We start from the raw sequence: 17,851 nt of genomic DNA on the forward strand, positions 1-17,851 counted from the left end.
GAACTTCTAATAATTCTTGTAGCATTTTATCACACTGTAGACTGACTTTATATCTGTTGGCTCTATTGGGGCTATCTTATTAATTCATTATTAGGCTATCCTGCTTTAATAGGTTAAGGCCGTTTACAACTTAGAGCACATCTCTCATAATCAGATTAAATGTGCATCATTTAATCAAAAATTAAGTTAAAGCTGATTATGATTTAGACCTATTTTTCACCAGTTTTCATTATTCTAGAAAAGAAACAGACCTGATGCACACAGCTTGGCAGAATAGGTAACCCAGGTAAGGTGCATAGGTTTGTCCTATGTACTCTAATGCTTCAGAGCCAAGAGATTTAAAGTAAGTCCAACGGTTTGATAAATGCAACAAGATTTAAAATTCACGTTTTACGTTTTTCAGTTTTTTATGAAACATAAAACATAAAATATTGTGCAAACCAGGACGGAATGTGTATTATAGCGCCAAGTTCACATTTTCTTTACTAAACTTTTTATTATAGCCATTATTATTTCTGGAGATTTTAATCATGCCACACTGGATTCTACTCTGGCTGCTTTTCACCAGTTTGTGAATTGTCCCACAAGGAACAACAGGACAATTGACCTACTGTATGCTAATGTGAAGGATGCATACAGAGCCACCCCCCTCCCCCCACTAGGGAAGTCAGACCATAACCTGGTTTATCTACAGCCACAATACATACCCCTCGTCCAAAGGCAGCCTGTTACAACACGCTCCATCAGGAAATGGACCCCAGAAAAGGAGGATGCTCTGAGAGACTGTTATGACACCACAGACTGGGATGTGCTTCTGAGCCCACATGGTGAGGACATAGAGGGGGCGACACATTGTCTGACAGATTACCTTAACTTTTGTGTGGACACAGTCGCCCCTGCTAAGACGGTACGGTGTTATCCCAATAACAAACCGTGGGTAACACGGGAAGTCAAAGCTGTCCTGAACATGAAGAAGAAGGCATTTAGGAGCAAAGTGAAGGAGGAGATGAAAGCAGCACAGCAGGAGGTGAAACGCTGCCTGAGGGAAGCAAAGGACACCTACAGGAGGAAGGTGGAGCAGAAGTTGGAGAGGAACAATATGAGAGAGGTCTGGAATGGTGTGAAAACTATAACAGGCCACAACATTAAGAAAAACACAGTGGGGGGGACTGTGGAGATGGCAAACGAACTTAACTACTTCTTCAACAGGTTTGACCAGCCCACAATCCACACACCCTCCCCCTCATTCTCACCCTCACTCTTACTACAGAGCCATCTAACCACTCTCCTACCTCCCTCACATCCCCCCCTTCATGACACTATGACACCCCCCTTTTTCAATCATTTACCTCATAACTTCTCTCAATCATCTCCCAGTGTCACAGTGGACCAGGTCACGAGAGAATTGAGGAAACTTCGCCCCAGCAAGGCAGCAGGCCCAGATGAGGTGTGTCCCAGGATGCTTAAGGCATGTGCTACTGAACTTGGGGAGCCGCTACAACGAGTCTTCAATCTCAGCCTGCGACTGGGGAGAGTGCCCGTCCTCTGGAAGACATCCTGCATCGTTCCGGTCCCCAAAAAGAACCGGCCCAATGAGCTGAATGACTTCCGACCGGTGGCACTGACATCACATCTTATGAAGACCTTAGAGAGGCTCTTCCTCAACCTCCTCCGACCACAGGTACAACATGCCCAGGACACACTACAGTTCGCATATAAGGCGGGTGTCGGAGTGGAGGATGCCATCCTGTACCTCCTGCATAGAGCTTACTCACACCTGGATGGGGGAAAAGGCTCGGTCAGGATCCTGTTTCTTGACTTTTCCAGTGCCTTTAATACAATCCAGCCTGGTCTGCTTCAGGAAAAACTGAACAGGATGGAGGTGGACCCCTGCCTGGTCGCTTGGATCACTGACTACCTCACTAACAGACCACAGTATGTCAGGCTGAAGGACATCACGTCCGGCACTGTGGTCAGCAGCACAGGAGCACCACAGGGAACTGTGCTGTCCCCACTTCTATTCACCCTGTACACCTCTGACTTCAGCTACAACTCTGAATTATGCCATATTCAGAAGTACGCAGATGATACAGCCATCATGGGGTGTATTTGGGATGATCAGGACGCGGAGTACAGAGGTCTGGTGAGAGATTTCGTCGCATGGAGTCACTCGAATCACCTGCAACTCAACACCTTAAAGACTAAGGAACTGGTTGTGGACTTCGGGAGGTCAAGAGAGGGTCCAGTGCCGATTAAGATAGAGGGGGAGGAGGTGGAGGTAGTCACTAAGTACAAGTACCTTGGGCTGTGGATGGACAATAAACTGGACTGGTCATGCAATACAGGCCACCTGTATAAGAAAGCCCAAGGCCGACTGTACTTCCTCAGGAGGCTGAGGTCTTTTAACATCTGCAGGAAGCTCCTGAGGATGTTTTACGAGTCAGTGGTTGCTGGAGTACTTCTTTTTGCTGTGGTGTGCTGGGGGAGTGGCACAGCGAAGAAGGACACATCTAGGCTGGAGAAGCTGATCAGGAAGGCAGGCTCTGTGGTCGGCATGAAACTGGACACGTTGGTGTCAGTGGCAGAGAAAAGGACATTAAAAAAACTGCTTGACATCATGGACAATGCTGGGCATCCTCTGCACACGGCCATAAACAAACAGAAGAGTCTATTCAGTGAAAGGCTGCTTCTCCCCAAGATGAGAACTAACAGACTTAAAAACTCCTTTGTCCCACACGCCATCAGACTGTATAACTCCTCTCTGGAGGGGAGAGGGAGGAGAACCAGGAGGACAACGGAGGGGGGGACACCGAAGCTGTAGTGACTCTTCACTTCACTGTGCAATACCTCAATGCAAGTACCTTTGTTAAACAGTTAAATTGGTTTAATGGTCAACGGTGCTAAGGACGTTGATATCCGGAAGGTGCAATTCAATTGTATTTTTATATTTATTTCTATTTTTATTATTATATAATATTTTCTGACGTTCTGTAACCTCTGTCGGTGTTGCGCTGCTTTTTTTGGAAACTGAATTTCCCGAAGGAATTCACCCGAGGGATTAATAAAGTTTTTTATTATTATTATTATTATTATTATTATTAAACTCCCCAAAACAGCTTTCTGCTGGTGGCAGAAGAAGAAGAAGAAGAAAGTATCATTTCTATAGCGCCTCTCAAGATAAAAACCATGAGGCGCTTCACAAAAACAAAAAACGTAAAAATATAAAAAAGAATTTAGAAAATTGTTAAAAATATATTTTAAATGAGCAAAAAATAGAAAATTGTGATTAAAAAATGTTAAGAAAGAGAGAGAGTGAATAGGAAAAAGGGAAATCAGTGGATCCTGAGGAAGGTGGAATAGGTGGGGAGAGCAGAATAAAGAGAGAGAGGTGAAGAAGGTCATACAAAAGCCAGCTTGAACAAGTGAGACTTCAGCTGCTTTTTAAAGGAGACCACTGAGTCCACTGATCTCAGGCTCAGGGGGAGAGAGTTCCAGAGTCTGGGGGCCACAGAAGCAAATGATCTGTCACCTCTGGTCTTTAGCCTGGTGCTGCACAACCAGTAGGCTTTGGTCACTGGACCTCAGGGACCTGCTGGGGGTGTAGGGACTAAGAAGATCACCAATGTAAGATGGTGCTTGTCCATGTAAGGCCCTATAGACCAGAACCAGGATCTTGAAATGAACCCTGAAGTTGACTGGCAGCCAGTGAAGCTGGAGGAGAAGCGGGGTGATGTGGGTGTATTTGGAGGACTTGGTCAGAAGCCGAGCACAGGCATTCTGAACCAACTGTAGACGGTTCAGGGAGGTTCTGCTCAGACACGTGAAAAGAGAGTTACAGTAGTCTAAGCGTGAGGAGATGAAGGTGTGGAGAACTGTCTCAAGTTCAGAGCGGGACAGAATGGGACTCAGCTTAGCAAAGTTCCTGAGATGGAAGAAGGAAGAGCGAACAAGAGAGCTGACATGAGAATCCAGGGTGAGAGCCGGGTCAAAGGTCACGCCAAGATTCCTGACGGAAGGTTTGGTGTGAGAAGCAAGCTGACCAAGAGAGTCTCTGACTTTGAGAACCAGCTTGTCTGGGGCACTGATGATCTGTGCCCCCAGGACACAGTCAGCAGCGAGGACAGCCAGTTTGCTGTTAAATGAAATAGCCAATCGTCGTAGAGCCTTTCTAGCCAATCAGAGACGAGAAAGGCAGGATCTTCCTTGGACATCCTAGAAATCCAAATGACGCGTCCTGGACACAATATGAATGCACCGTTGTAAAGGAATGCTAATTTTACCTCAGACAGAGAAAAGATCGGCTTTATCTGACCCTGAACCTTTTTATCCCCTTCTGCTGCTAATGCAAGCAACAAGAGTTGAGGATACTTTTGTTTGGGATGCATCTGCAACTGATCAGATTTTAAAAGACCAAGTATTACATGATTTTCCAGAGAACAAGACCTTTAAAATGAAAAAAGTTACTTTCATTACATATTCCATCCTGCAAGAGCACCGCAGCTAACAGTTTATTCTCTTACAACAACCATTTGTTTGTTTTAGTCATTATCTTCTCTTAAAAGCTATTCAAGCATTTCCAAAGCCTGATATAGTCTTAACTCCCAAAAACAAACCCCTGCAGGAAAAATGAGAAAAGCAACATCTGTGGGTGCTCACATGACAAAGACACATCCCAAAAGAGAATTAACTATTGAATTTTGTAGAACGAAGAGGACAAAACGGGTAGATCAAAGTGAGAGGAAGGCTCGTCTTCATCTGTGACTGATTAGGACAGACAGACACAAGAATGTGGTGTAGGAAGAGGGGAGGAGAGAATCTCAGTAGGACACTTTCACTTCTGTCCCACGACTTTGCCATTCAAACAGCCCGTCTCACGGCTCAGCTCACTGAACCCAAACGACGCTCCCACAAACTTATATTTAAACCTTCTAGAAAAGCCTTTCTTGTGGTCTCTAATCTCTCTGATTTAGTGTGAAACCAGGTTCTCCAAGTACAAGACAGCTATAATAATAATAATAATGCATTGAACTTATAGAGCGCTTTTCTAGACACCCAAAGACGCTTTCACACACTCTCACATTCACACACTGATAGTGAAGGTAAGCTACTTGTAGCCACAGCCGCCCTGGGGAGGTCTGACAGAGGCGAGGCTGCCATTTGGCGCCGTCGGCCCCTCTGACCACCACTAACACAGGCAAGTTGGTTGAAGTGTCTTGCCCAAGGACACAACAGCAGGATACCCCTGGCGGGAGCTGGAATCGAACCCATGACCCTCCGATCATGAGGCAACCCGCTCTACCACCTGAGCTACTGCTGCTATACACCTCATATGTGACTCGGCCATTAGCCCTCATTTGGTGTCAAAATCTAAACGTTGAAGCATATTTTTAGATCTCAAAGCACCACGTTCATTTGGAGACTGCAATTTCAACCACTTCCCACAAAGCTATAAAATCAGCAATAAGGTGGAGAACCTGAAACTGTCTTCCAAGCTGTCAGAGAGCATAAGAGGCTTCCCCGTCATCATCACTTCTGGCAAGTTAATGGGAACTGTGGGCCAGGCAACTAGATTACCACTTTCCACGACGTAATTCCTGTATAAGCACAGCCCATTCCTCTCTGCCTTAATGATGGGAAGCTAAATAACTGCAACCCTCGCACATCTGAAATATCACCATCTGAAATCGATACGGCCCTGCTGAAATATTATCAGCAGCAATATTAATCTCTCACCTAGCCCTAATCGCTAATTTCCTTTACTATTTAGTTGATGAATGGGGTTTTAAAAAAGTGAGCTAATACTGACAATTTACACTGGGCCGATTCATCAAGGTCATGATTACTCACCGACTCCAAAGGAATATTAGCTGGGAAAAGATGGGAATGCATTAGTGAAACAAAGAGGATGGAGATAACGAGCGTTTGGAAAGAAGAAATCTGTCAGAGGGCCATGCTTTGTGAGGGAGGGGGATACTGTTCACATTTTGACGCACCATGATGCTAACTTAAACAAACTGTGTTTAAAATGTTTAAAATAAATCGTATTAATGGATTTAAAAACACAATATCAAGAATGGTAAAAAAGACTAACTGTGAAGAAGTGCAGCACCTGGACCTTAAGACACAACGTGTGTGCAGTAAGATGGAGAATGAGTCATGACTATAGAAGAGAGATGGCTGAGCAAGATGGGTGTTGTGTTAACAGAAACGGAGTTTGTCTGCCTTCTTACTAATAACATATCAGAAATGAATTAATTAGCTTTAAAAGTTCAAAGCAGTCACTCAAAGAGGAGATGTTGGGAGTAGAAAGGCATTCAATGATGAATCAGTTGGTCAGCTGTTTGGAAAAGAAAATGACATCTGGTGGTCAGTTAAGACACTTATTTTCTCTGTGTGTGTGTGTGTGTGTGTGTGTGTGTGTGTGTGTGTGTGTGTGTGTGTGTGTGTGTGTGTGTGTGTGTGTGTGTGTGTGTGTGTGTGTGTGTGTGTGTCTGTGCATGCGTGAGTGTGTGTAAAAATTTACAAATTAGCATACTTATCAATCCATATCTTGAATTGTGTCAAATTAATTTAACTTTTACACATTTCACATGTATTTTGGGGGATAAAAGAGAAAACACAAGTTTTTCTTACACTTTACTGTTAATTTAAACTGTAAACTTGTCAAAATATAAAATTATTAAAGAGAAACATTGCAACCTGAAGCTAATTTGTTTTTCCTTGTTTTGTTTTTTAATCAGTCTATGATCAGGTGCTTTTGTATTCGTTTTGAAGACTGAGAGTGAGAGCAAAAAAGAAAATGATTTGTCAATTATTTGACACATCTAAACCAGAGGTGGATAAAAATCTATTCTTTGATCAATTAACAACTGTGTGTAGTCGTGGCCTACAGATTTGGCTGCATTCGTTTTCTAATTATTCAATCACCAACATCACATTGCCCGACCAGCGTGCGCGTGCCTTTGTGTCTGTATGAAGAGAACTTATACAGGACAAGGAGAAAGCAGGGAGCAGACGGCTAGCTGACAAAGAAAAGGCAAACTGACCATTTTGTTTTCTTGCAAGTAGAGTTTCTGTAGTTTGGGACATCCTCCGGCCAAGGCCATCATGCCCTCATCTGTGATGCCGTAACACTGACCCAAGTGGACATCCCTCAGCTCGCTGCAGTTTGATCCAAGCTGATGACAAAAACATAAATAAATCATTCTAACATAATAAATACTCCAAATGTCTTTATACTTTATCTGTAAAAACTAAAAACAAGTAAAGCCAACAAGAAAAGTATTTGTTGGCGAAACACAAGTGGTTTTTTTTAAAACACACCTTCTTCAATGCTGCATCTGTGAGTTTGTCCTGGTTACCAACATGCACTTTGACCAGAAGAGGGCAGTGTGTAGCCAAAGCTATCACAGAGCTATCACCCAGCTGCTTGCAGCGGTAGGCTGTGTACTTCTGCAGGCCTGGACAGTGGGAGGCCAGGGAGGTCACACCGTGGTCATGGACCCCCCTGCAATCGGAGATGGTGATCTCTGTCACGTTCTGCCTCCGAGAAGCTATCTTCACAAGGAGATCGTCGTTGACCTAAGAAACAAACACCACAAAGAGGGGGGGGAAAGAGGTTTTTCTGTCTTACATTAAGTGAACGAGTATCGTGATTTTTTGCAACTTTCCTGAAATTAAAGAGTAATTTCTGAGAAAACAAGTCTCTTACTTGCTGTAGGCCACTGAGGTCAATTTGCTTCCAGAACTGGAAGTCCAAGCAGAGGTCTCTCCAATACTTACAAACCAGAGAAGCACAAAGACAGCGTTCCCTCACGGTCAAATGGGACAGAACCTGTTGGAAAGAAAAAAAAAACAAATTCTCATCTACCAATATGTTTCTCTTTAAGAGCGTATGTTTGAAGGTATACTGGATGGTTGTTGTTGTTTTTTTTTTTTACATAATTGGAAACTGTTCTTTCAGCCTTTTTTATTAGTGGTCCCCAAACTGGGGTCTGTGACCCCCCCAAGGGGGTCCCCACAATTTTTTGTGTGCTGAGGTTGTGAGGTTTACAAGATTATATTTGTAAAAATAATGTTTTTAAAATCCAGATAACACACCCAATAGTACAAACAAAACTCTGTAAGAGGCATAACTCTGCGTGTCTGTATAAAGTTTATAATTAGTCACTTTAAATTGTGTGCATGCGCATAGGAGTTGGGGTTGGGGGGGCCGTGTCTTCTCTTGAACACGGGAAAGGAGGTCCTTGTAAAAAGAAAAAAGGCTGGGAACCACTGCTCTATTGCATGTGACGTCATGCTACTCATACACCCGTTTCACCATGATGGATATCAAAGGAACTATTTAAATGCATTAATACTTCTGTAAACCTAGTCCAAAACCAACCAGCATTTTTTTTACCTTTTATTTTGTTGATTTCACAGTAAAAAAGTTACAGATGGCTGCGCTAAATGTCAAGTGTGTAAACTCAACTTGTCTTTACATCATAGAACTTCTGAAGGAGACAGAAGAAGACGATGGATAGCAGATCAGATCAAAATGAATGGAAGCCCTTAAGGTAATTGTGGATTTGTAACAAAATCTTTTAAATGGGTAAGATGAGGCCTAACGAGGAAGAGAACAAGGACCCCAAGCTGTGGATCTGTCCATCGTTCATTCTTAGTCTGTAAAGTGAGTGCTTCTCCAGCATTCATCTTTGTTGTTTCCCTCCTGTCCAACAAGGACAATATGAATAGCTCAGGCTAAAGTTCCCATTAGCTCAGGCTAGCATTAAAAGAAGCACTGTCAACTGTTGGCAGTAGCTCAAGCTAGGGTTAGCATTAGCTCAGGCTAGCATTAGAAGAAGCACTGTCAACTGTTGGCAGTAGCTCAAGCTAGGGTTAGCATTAGCTCAGGCTAGCATTAGAAGAAGCACCGTCAAATGTTGGCAGTAGCTCAAGCTAGGGTTAGCATTAGCTCAGGCTAGCATTAGAAGAAGCACTGTCAACTGTTGGCAGTAGCTCAAGCTAGGGTTAGCATTAGCTCAGGCTAGCATTAGAAGAAGCACCGTCAAATGTTGGCAGTGACTCAAGCTAGGGTTAGCATTAGCTCAGGCTAGCATTAAAAGAAGCACGGGCTAGAGTTGGCAACTCAAGCTAGGGTTAGCATTAGCTCATGCTGGCGTTGACAGTAGCACGAGAAACTGTTAGCGTTGGCTTGGACAGCATTAATATTAGCTTGGGCTGGCGCTAGCAGTAGTTCAAGCTTGCATTGTTTTATGTTTAGCGTTACTGTAACCAAAGCATTTATATAGTCGATGGTGAAGTGGTTTGGGAAATGCTAACGTAGCGTAGTAGTGTGTCTCTTTCTAACATGTTAAACTGACTTTTCTCAGAACAAACATTTTCTCTGTGACCATTACAGCATTACTCATTTACATAGGAAAGCAGGTCAGAAACAGCACAGATAGGTAAGCTACATTAGGCACACCAAATTGCCAATATTCAACAAGGTAAATGTAGTTTTAAATGCTTGGGACGCCTTTAAAACATACAAAGTATCTGACCTTAAGAAGGATGGAGGAAGGCAGGTGGTTGATGCTTAAGTGATCAGCAGGATCAGAACTTCTTGCTTGGCAGTCGTCATAGTGATTCAGGCCGCTGGGTGATGAGTCTGAACTATCTGATGAATCAGGACGAAGACCCAAACCACAGCAGCCGTCAGCAGGTGAGGAAGAAGAGGAAGCAGAAGATGAGGAGGAGGAAGAGGAGGAGGGAATTGGACAGATGGGAAGGTGGCAGTGGCCAGTTTTAGAGTTCGAAGCAGCCTCTCCACCCCCTCCGTCTTCCCCTCTCCCCACTTTGTCATGCTCTAGCTCTCCATCAGCAGCAGCGAAGGCACAGTGTGGCTGCTTAGAAGGGGTGCACCTCTGCACTTCTGAGCACTTCCTCTTACACACCTGCATGAAGAAACACACGGATCAACCAGGTGAGTCCGATTTGTCACAGCAGGTTGTTGAGATCTCTAACAGAAACAGTCTGAGGAGACTTTCGGGAGACTCCGAAGACAGATGCTACTGGATGTTTAAAAGTAACCTAAGTAACAAATTCATTTACAGAAGTATTTAGTCAGCCACCAGTTGTGCAAATTCTCCTACTTAAAAAGATGAGGGGCCTGTAACTTTCATCATAGGTACACCTCAACCGTGAGACAAAATGAGAAAAGAAAATCCAGAAAATCCCATTGTCTGATTTTTAAAGAATTTGTTTGCAAATTATGGTGGAAAATGAGTGTTTAGTCAATAACAAAAGTCCATCTCGATACTTGTTGGCCATGATCGAGGTCAAACGTTTTCTGTAACTCTTCACAAGGTTTTCCACACACTGTTGCTGGTATTTTGGCCCATTCCTCCACGCAGATCTCCTCTAGAGCAATGAGGTTTTGGCGCTGTCGCTGGGCAACTCAGTCTTTTAACTCTCTCCAACGATTTTCCAATACATGGCCCTATTCACTTTTTCCTTTACACGGATCAGTCATCCTGGTCCCTTTGCATTTAAACATCCCCAAAGCATGATGTTTCCACCACCATGCTTTACACTAGGTATGGGGTTCTTTGGATGCAACTCTGCATTCTTTCTCCTCCAAACACAACAAGTATTTTTTACCAAAAAGTTCTATTTTCGCTTCATCTGACCATATGACATTGTCCCAATCCTCTTCTGGATCTCTATGATGGAGGGAGATTATCAGTGGTCTTGTATAATTGATCCCACAGTTGATTTAGTCACACCAAGCTGCTTACCTATTGCAGATTCAGTCCTCCCAGCCTGTTGCAGGTCTACAATTTTTTTCTGGGGTCTTTTGACAGCTCTTTGGTCTTGGTCATAGTGGAGTGACCGTTTCAGGTTGTGGACAGGTGTCTTTTATGCTGATAACATTCCAACGGGTGACTCACTGGGTGAGATCATTCGATCACATGGCTTCTCCTACCACTGCTATGCAGACGACACCCAGCTCTATCTGTCCTTTCCACCGGTCGACCACACTGTCTCTGCACGAATATCAAACTGTCTCTCTGACATATCAAAAGGGATGAAATTCCACCATCTCCAGCTCAACCTCTCTAAAACTGAACTACTTGTCATCCCAGCAAAACCATCCATACGGCACAATATCTCAATCCAAAATGACTTCCTATCTCTGGCTCCTTCAAAGGCAGTTCGAAATCTGGGTGTTGTGAATGATGAACACCTGACCTTTAAAGATCATGTTGCCTCTGTTGCTCGTTCATGCCGCTTTGTGCTGTATAACATACGAAAGATCAGACCATACCAAACACAACATGCCACCCAGCTCCTGGTGCAATCTACTGTCATCTCCCGCCTCGATTACTGCAACGCCCTTCTAACTGGTCTTCCAGCCTGTACTGTGAAACCTCTTCAGATGGTCCAGAACGCAGCGGCGCGTCTGGTCTTCAATCAGTCAAAAAGAGCACACGTCACCCCTCTGTTCATTGAGCTCCACTGGCTACCGCTAGCAGCACGCATCAAATTCAAATTGCTAACACTAGCATACAAAGTGCGAGATGGTACGGCTCCCATCTACCTGAATCCTCTTGCAAAGGCTTACGTCTCGGCCCGGCCGCTCCGGTCATCACAGGATCGTCGGCTAGCAGTGCCTACACCACGCTCAGGACAATCCAGACTCTTCTCATGCATCGTTCCACAAATGTGGAATGACCTTCCAAGCACTACCAGAACAGGGGCTTCCTTTTCAATTAGCAAGAAACTCCTGAAGACCCTGCTCTTCAGAGAGCATCTTCTAAACTAGCACCTTCCCTGCACCTGTCCCCCCTCTCTACTGTCCACTCCTTATTCCCTCCTCTCCATGACTGATGTCAAGTTGTTGTTATTGTTGTTGTTAGCCTCAAGGCCAACATGCCGATTATCACTTGTAAGTCGCTTTGGACAAAAGCGTCTGCTAAATATATAAACATAAACATTATTACAGGTAACAAGTGGAGGATGGAGGAGCCTCTTACAGAAGAAGCTACAGGTCTGTGAGAGCCAGAAATATTGCTTGTTTGAAGGAGACCAGATATTTATTTCCCACCATAATTAGTAAAAAAGAAAATATTAAACCACACAATGTGACGTTCTGGATTTTTTTTCCTCATTTTGTCCCTCAGAGGTATACATATGATGAAAATTGCAGGCCTCTCATCTTTTTAGCTGGGAGCACGTGAACAATTGGTGGCTGACTAAATACTTTTTGCCCCACTGTCATCCTGCCAGACTTTAAATTTTCACAGCTAAATAAAAGCACCTAGACAACATCCCTTTAGTGTGGGAAAGTAAGTGCAGATGGTAAATCCTACTTGGCAGCTGTTATCCATGGTGTGTGTGGGTTTTTTGTGTTTTTTCACAGACACAGATAACATGCAGACATGGGCTTTTTGTTGTAGTTTAGTGTGTGAGGGCATTAGAGACTTCTCAATAGGAGCAAATTAAAGCAAAGCTTTGACTTATGACTGCTGCGGTTCTTCTGCTACAACGTGAAGACACAAAAAGTCACATGAGCCCAAAAAACTGAAAAATAAACAACAACAACAACAACATTAGGTTATTCTTAAATTTCTAGATTAAAGGTACCATCTTCTTTTATTCTAAGAGATTCACATTAGTTTAATTTGATCTAATTATAGCAAATTCTGATAAGGGTTGAATATAGAACAAACAATATGGGATGCCAATTAAGGACCAGAAAATGGTGGCTTGCCAACTCTGGGTCGGGGGAGAGGTCCTACCTCAAGTGGAGGAGTTTAAGTATCTCGGGGTCTTGTTCACGAGTGAGGGTAGGAGGGATCGGGAGATCGACAGGCGGATTGGTTCGGCGTCTGCAGTGATGCGGGCGCTGAGCCGATCTGTCGTGGTGAAGAGGGAGCTGAGCCAGAAAGCCAGGCTCTCGATTTACCGGTCGATCTACGTCCCAATCCTCACCTATGGTCATGAGCTTTGGGTAATGACCGAAAGAACGAGATCGCGGATACAAGCGGCCAAAATGAGTTTCCTCCGTAGGGTGGCCGGGCTCAGCCTTAGAGATAGGGTGAGGAGCTCGGAGTAGAACCGCTGCTCCTCCGGATCGAAAGGAGTCAGTTGAGGTGGTTTGGGCATCTGGTCAGGATGCCTCCTGGATGCCTCCCTGGGGAGGTGTTTCGGGCATGTCCTGCCGGCAGGAGGCCCCCGGGTCGACCCAGGACACGTTGGAGAGGTTACATCTCCAATCTGGTCCGGGAACGCCTTGGGGTCCTGCCGGAGGAGCTGGGCGGGGAGAGGACGGTCTGGAGCTCCCTAGTTGGGATACTGCCCCCGCGACCCGGACCCGGATAAGTGGAGGAAGACGACGACGACGACAATTATCACATGATCAGAAATCGTCCCGATCACATGATTTTCAAACGATCGGAATCAGGTGGAAAAGATCAGATTTAATCTTGTAAAAAACAACACAATAACCTTTTGAATTCATCCTGAGACTTAGATTTTTAAACAAAATAACAGTGACTTAGTTGTAATTTAAACAATTTCACCTAAATCCATATTCTTTGGTTCTTGGACAAAAATTACTCCAAAACGTTAAACAATTTAAGGCAGGCAGGGATTCAGACACCATAACGTGTAGATGGTAGCTTGGAGGCTAACGTGTCGCCTCAGGAGAGCAAAAATGTCTGCAGTTTGGACACATTTTAGGTTGGATAACAAAGGCAGTGCAACAGTCACTTGTAATGTGTGCATTTTGGGTATTGAATATGGTGGAAAAGACAGAGCTGCATGACAAAAACAAACTTCTTCTCTCGCTTTTGGTTTTTCTCTTCAGGGCTCATGGATCACTGGTCCTCCTAATCCCCTACTAATACTTCCAATTCACTGCAGCAACTGACACAAAATCACGGTGCCAGCTGCCAGTGAAAGATATGTTAATAAACAGAGAGACGTTGTCTACAGACAACAAAATGTCAGGTTTTGTAGCCTCCTGGATCACCTACAGCCACTGTGGAGTCAGGTTCTGTGCAGGAAAAAGCCGGCCTGTCGTATTGCATCATGCATCACTCATTACAGCCACCTTTTGAGGAAGTAATTAAACAATTTGAAACGAGGCAACTTTTAAATATTAGTTATTGACACATTTCACATCAATGTACTTCCTGAAAGACTGAGGTTTTTGGCAGAAAAACTAAGGAAATGACATGAGTATAGAAAGAATGAAATACATAAATGATAATAAAAAGTTTAAAGGACAACTTGAAGGTGTTCTCCTTTTTCTTCCTATTTTAATGCATTGATGAAGTATCGGATTGGAACATGGTATTGACAGACACACCAAATCAAATAAATGACTTGGATCGGGAGCTAAAAATGTGATCAGAACATCTGTAGGGCCAATAAACTTGTCAACAAATGTTGTTTTTTTTTTTTTTTTTGAAAGTTGAACCTTCACCAGCTGGAGTGTTTATGAGTGCTCATGCTTACCATCTCAGAGCAGTCGTTGGCGCAGGTGGGCACAGGCAGAGGAATGGGCACAGTCACAGACACACCGGCAGTCCGGAAAAGCACCGGTGGTGGAATTAGTTTAGCAGGAACCGCCGACAGAAGACTCCTCCCCTGGCCTTCCCAGATAGCGAGTTCTCTCTGCGACAGCAAGAACTTGGAGCAGTCCTCAGGAGATGCGAGTGCTGCGTATCGCTCAGCGAGCTTGGAAGCGGCCGACGCGCTGATGCCACCTCCGCAAACACCGGGGACACCGATTCCAGCAACGCTGTTGTGACGGCACCCGTTGACACCGGCTTCCAGCTGGTCGCTGTCTTCGTCGAGATCACGGTTGTTGCTGTGGATGATGAAGCAGAGCATGCAGGGCCCCCGCAGAAAACAGTTTCTCCTCTTCTTCTTCCTGTGATTCAGTTTGCGTGTCCTCTTCTTCAGGCGTAAACCATTTTTGGAGAGAAGATGGCCCATATAGATGACTCAACGAAACTCTAGAAGATCAAGAATGCATTTGTTAGAAAATGACCGTAAATCATGTCTCGTTACACCAAAATCTAAATTAAAATATGCCTCATTAGTAAAAAAAAAATGAAGCCATTAAATTTCTGGCAGACAGTAAGCATACAATGCAGAAGTCCTAAACTACATTTATTTTTATATATGTAGCTTCCAAAGAGCAAAGCATTCATTGTCATGTTGTTAAACAACTTTTGTTAATTATAGAAGTGTATTCTTTAGACTTCTGCTGCTTTTTCCCTAATTTCCAATGACAGCGTGATTTAGAGTGTGAATAAATGACAGCAAACCAGCCGAACAGAATTTGAAAGAATTTCTTGAAGAAATAGTACAAATTCAGCGAAGGTCTGAAACAGGACCAGAGAGATTGATTAACTGCTGTATGTCACTTTTCAGAATCAGAATCAGAATAGGTTTATTGCCATTGTCAGTGAACAAACAATTCACAAACTAGGAACTTGCTTCGGTACGAATGTGCTCCATATAACATGAATAATAAGATTAAAAATAGAATAAAATAGAATAAAAAAAAACGAATAAAACTTTCAGCGATAAAAAATGGCAGGTAATGGTAACATGGCCGATAACGTATCTTTGTGTCGAGTACAGAAGACGAGCATGGTTGTGTGTTTATAATCTATTCACAAGTCTAACGGCAGATGGAAAGAAGCTGTTCTTATGGTGAAAGGTTCTGGTCCGGATGGACCGTAACCTCCTGCCTGAGGGAAGCGGCTCAAAAAGTCTGTGACCCGGGTGCGAAGGGTCAGCTGCTATCCGACCTGCACGCCCCCGAGTTCTGGAGACGTACAGGTCCTGGAGAGATGGAAGGCTGCAGCCAATCACCTTCTCATCAGAGCGCACAATGCGCTGCAGTCTATGTTTGTCCCTCACTGTGGCTCCAGCGTACCACACAGCGATGTAGGAGGTGAGGATGGACTCAATGATGGCCGTGTAAAACTGCACCATCATCTGGGCCGGCAGCTTGGCCTTTTTCAACTGCCGCAGAAAGTACATCCTCTGCTGGGCCTTTTTGATCAGGGAGCTGATGGATGGCTCCCACCTAAGGTCATGTGTGATGGTGGTTCCGAGGAAGCGGAAGGAGTCCACAGTGGTGACGGGGGTGTACGTCAGCAGACAGCTCACTGGGCATCACCTTGTTAACATACAATTTAACTATTTTAGGTGGTATGTGCTACATTTGGATTTTTTACATGAACTGTATTCAAGAAATCTGAAAAAATTTGTCTTTTCGACAGCTGTCGAGAATGAACTATTTAATACTGATTAAATGTTGTTTTTATGTTATATAATTATTATTTTTTAATTCCCATCTCACCCTCTGCGGGTAGTCTCATCCTTCCAATCTCAGTTCTTCTATCAGTGGCCTGGGAGCTTGAGGGTTCTGCGCATTATCTAGGGCCTTATGAAATTAATTTTAATGCCCTCTTAAAAACCTGTTTACCACCACATGTTTTTGTTATATTTTTCTGCATTTGTTTATCTAAAGTCGGCTGTTCTAAAAAAAATTAAAACAGAAAAAATTTAAACTAATTCTGGATGACAAACTATGAAAATATAATAAAATAGATTTCACACAAATGGCTTAACAAAAAGAAAGACATTTTGTTAAAATTATCAGAAAATGAGAGAAGTCAGTCCAAATGAAGGACATTTGAAATTTCCTGAAGAAATCTTGCTTATCTATTGTAAATAATTACAAAATGTCTGATTTGATGCAAAATATTTTTAAACTGTCAATGTTTGCACAGTTATGCAAAGAACGACAGAGCAGATCCTAAAAATCTATGAGGAAGCTTAGAGCAACTATTTTCCTCGTCATAAAATAAGCAAACGTTGTTGTCAACGGCTAACTTTCAGCTGATCATCAGCAGAAACATCTGCAGAGATGTCTCGTCTGTTTGTTGTCGAAGGAAAACACAAAGATGTAAACAGTGAACAGGTGGTCGTTTGTTTAGCTTGCGCAAACACACAAACGCAGTCTAAAACATCCGGTTTAGAATTGTACCCGAGCTCTCTGCGGGTTTATGTCCGATATTGACTCACAGTTATCCTGTCAGTTGAAACCACTGGGGAAAAAAGATCCTAACGGTGTGTTCTGATAGGCCAGTCATCATCAGATGCTAAGTTTAAGTTAGCTGTAGCTCTCACCACTTCACACGCTGCGGCCACACTCCGAACGATGCTCGCATAATACCGCTGTAGTAAACGTCCAAAACCAGCGCTGACAGGTCCCGAAGGAAGAGATACGGCCACGGGGAGACCTGGAATCGAGCCGCTGCGGTCTTAATCCAAACAGCACTGGGCTTCTGTGCAGCACTTCCGCAGCGCGAGGGCAGAACGACGGAAGCCGACGAGGGAGTTTTTCAATTCGTCATGGGAACAGAACGAGCGTCGGTTATTTATGTTCGAAACGCATTTTTAACAGTTATCTTGCAACTTTATCCCTACAAAATGATCAATTAGAATTCCTAAATGTCACCTGCAAACTCCCCCAGCTAAATTATCCACAGTGTTCCTCTAAATAAAGTTTTCTTTGTAATAAATAAGTCACATTTTCTAAATCGTTTCAGGGTTTTAGATCACTCTGATAAAGAATTTCTCAAGGAATATAACTTACACTGAGTTCTAAGAGTACTGTTCAGGAATATTTGTTAAATCTACGTTTCACTTTGTGATGCATTACCTTTTCAATAATAAGCGTCAGTCATACTCATATTTCTGGTGTAACAAACATGTTTGGTGTAGTATTCATGATCCTACTAATGTAAAAGAAAAACAACTAGAAAGGCCATTT

At 43.5% G+C, this 17,851-nt stretch overlaps 1 protein-coding gene across 1 annotated transcript in view; it reads right to left on the minus strand.

The window, feature by feature from the left end:
• The window catches only part of fbxl17 (F-box and leucine-rich repeat protein 17), a 364,664-nt gene extending 347,259 nt beyond the window's left edge, over positions 1–17,405 (minus strand). Inside the window, exons 1-6 of the mRNA XM_054731566.2 lie at positions 17,206–17,405; positions 14,509–15,011; positions 9,546–9,938; positions 7,712–7,834; positions 7,324–7,581; positions 7,047–7,178 (exon numbers count right to left, since the gene is read on the minus strand). Coding sequence (XP_054587541.1) covers positions 7,047–7,178; positions 7,324–7,581; positions 7,712–7,834; positions 9,546–9,938; positions 14,509–14,991 — 1,389 coding nt within the window. The 5' untranslated portion in view covers positions 14,992–15,011; positions 17,206–17,405. The remainder of the gene's footprint in view (positions 1–7,046; positions 7,179–7,323; positions 7,582–7,711; positions 7,835–9,545; positions 9,939–14,508; positions 15,012–17,205) is intronic.
• Positions 17,406–17,851: the final 446 nt, after the last annotated feature.

Source organism: Nothobranchius furzeri, chromosome 17 (genome assembly GCF_043380555.1).
Source record: "Nothobranchius furzeri strain GRZ-AD chromosome 17, NfurGRZ-RIMD1, whole genome shotgun sequence".
Taxonomy (NCBI): domain Eukaryota; kingdom Metazoa; phylum Chordata; class Actinopteri; order Cyprinodontiformes; family Nothobranchiidae; genus Nothobranchius; species Nothobranchius furzeri.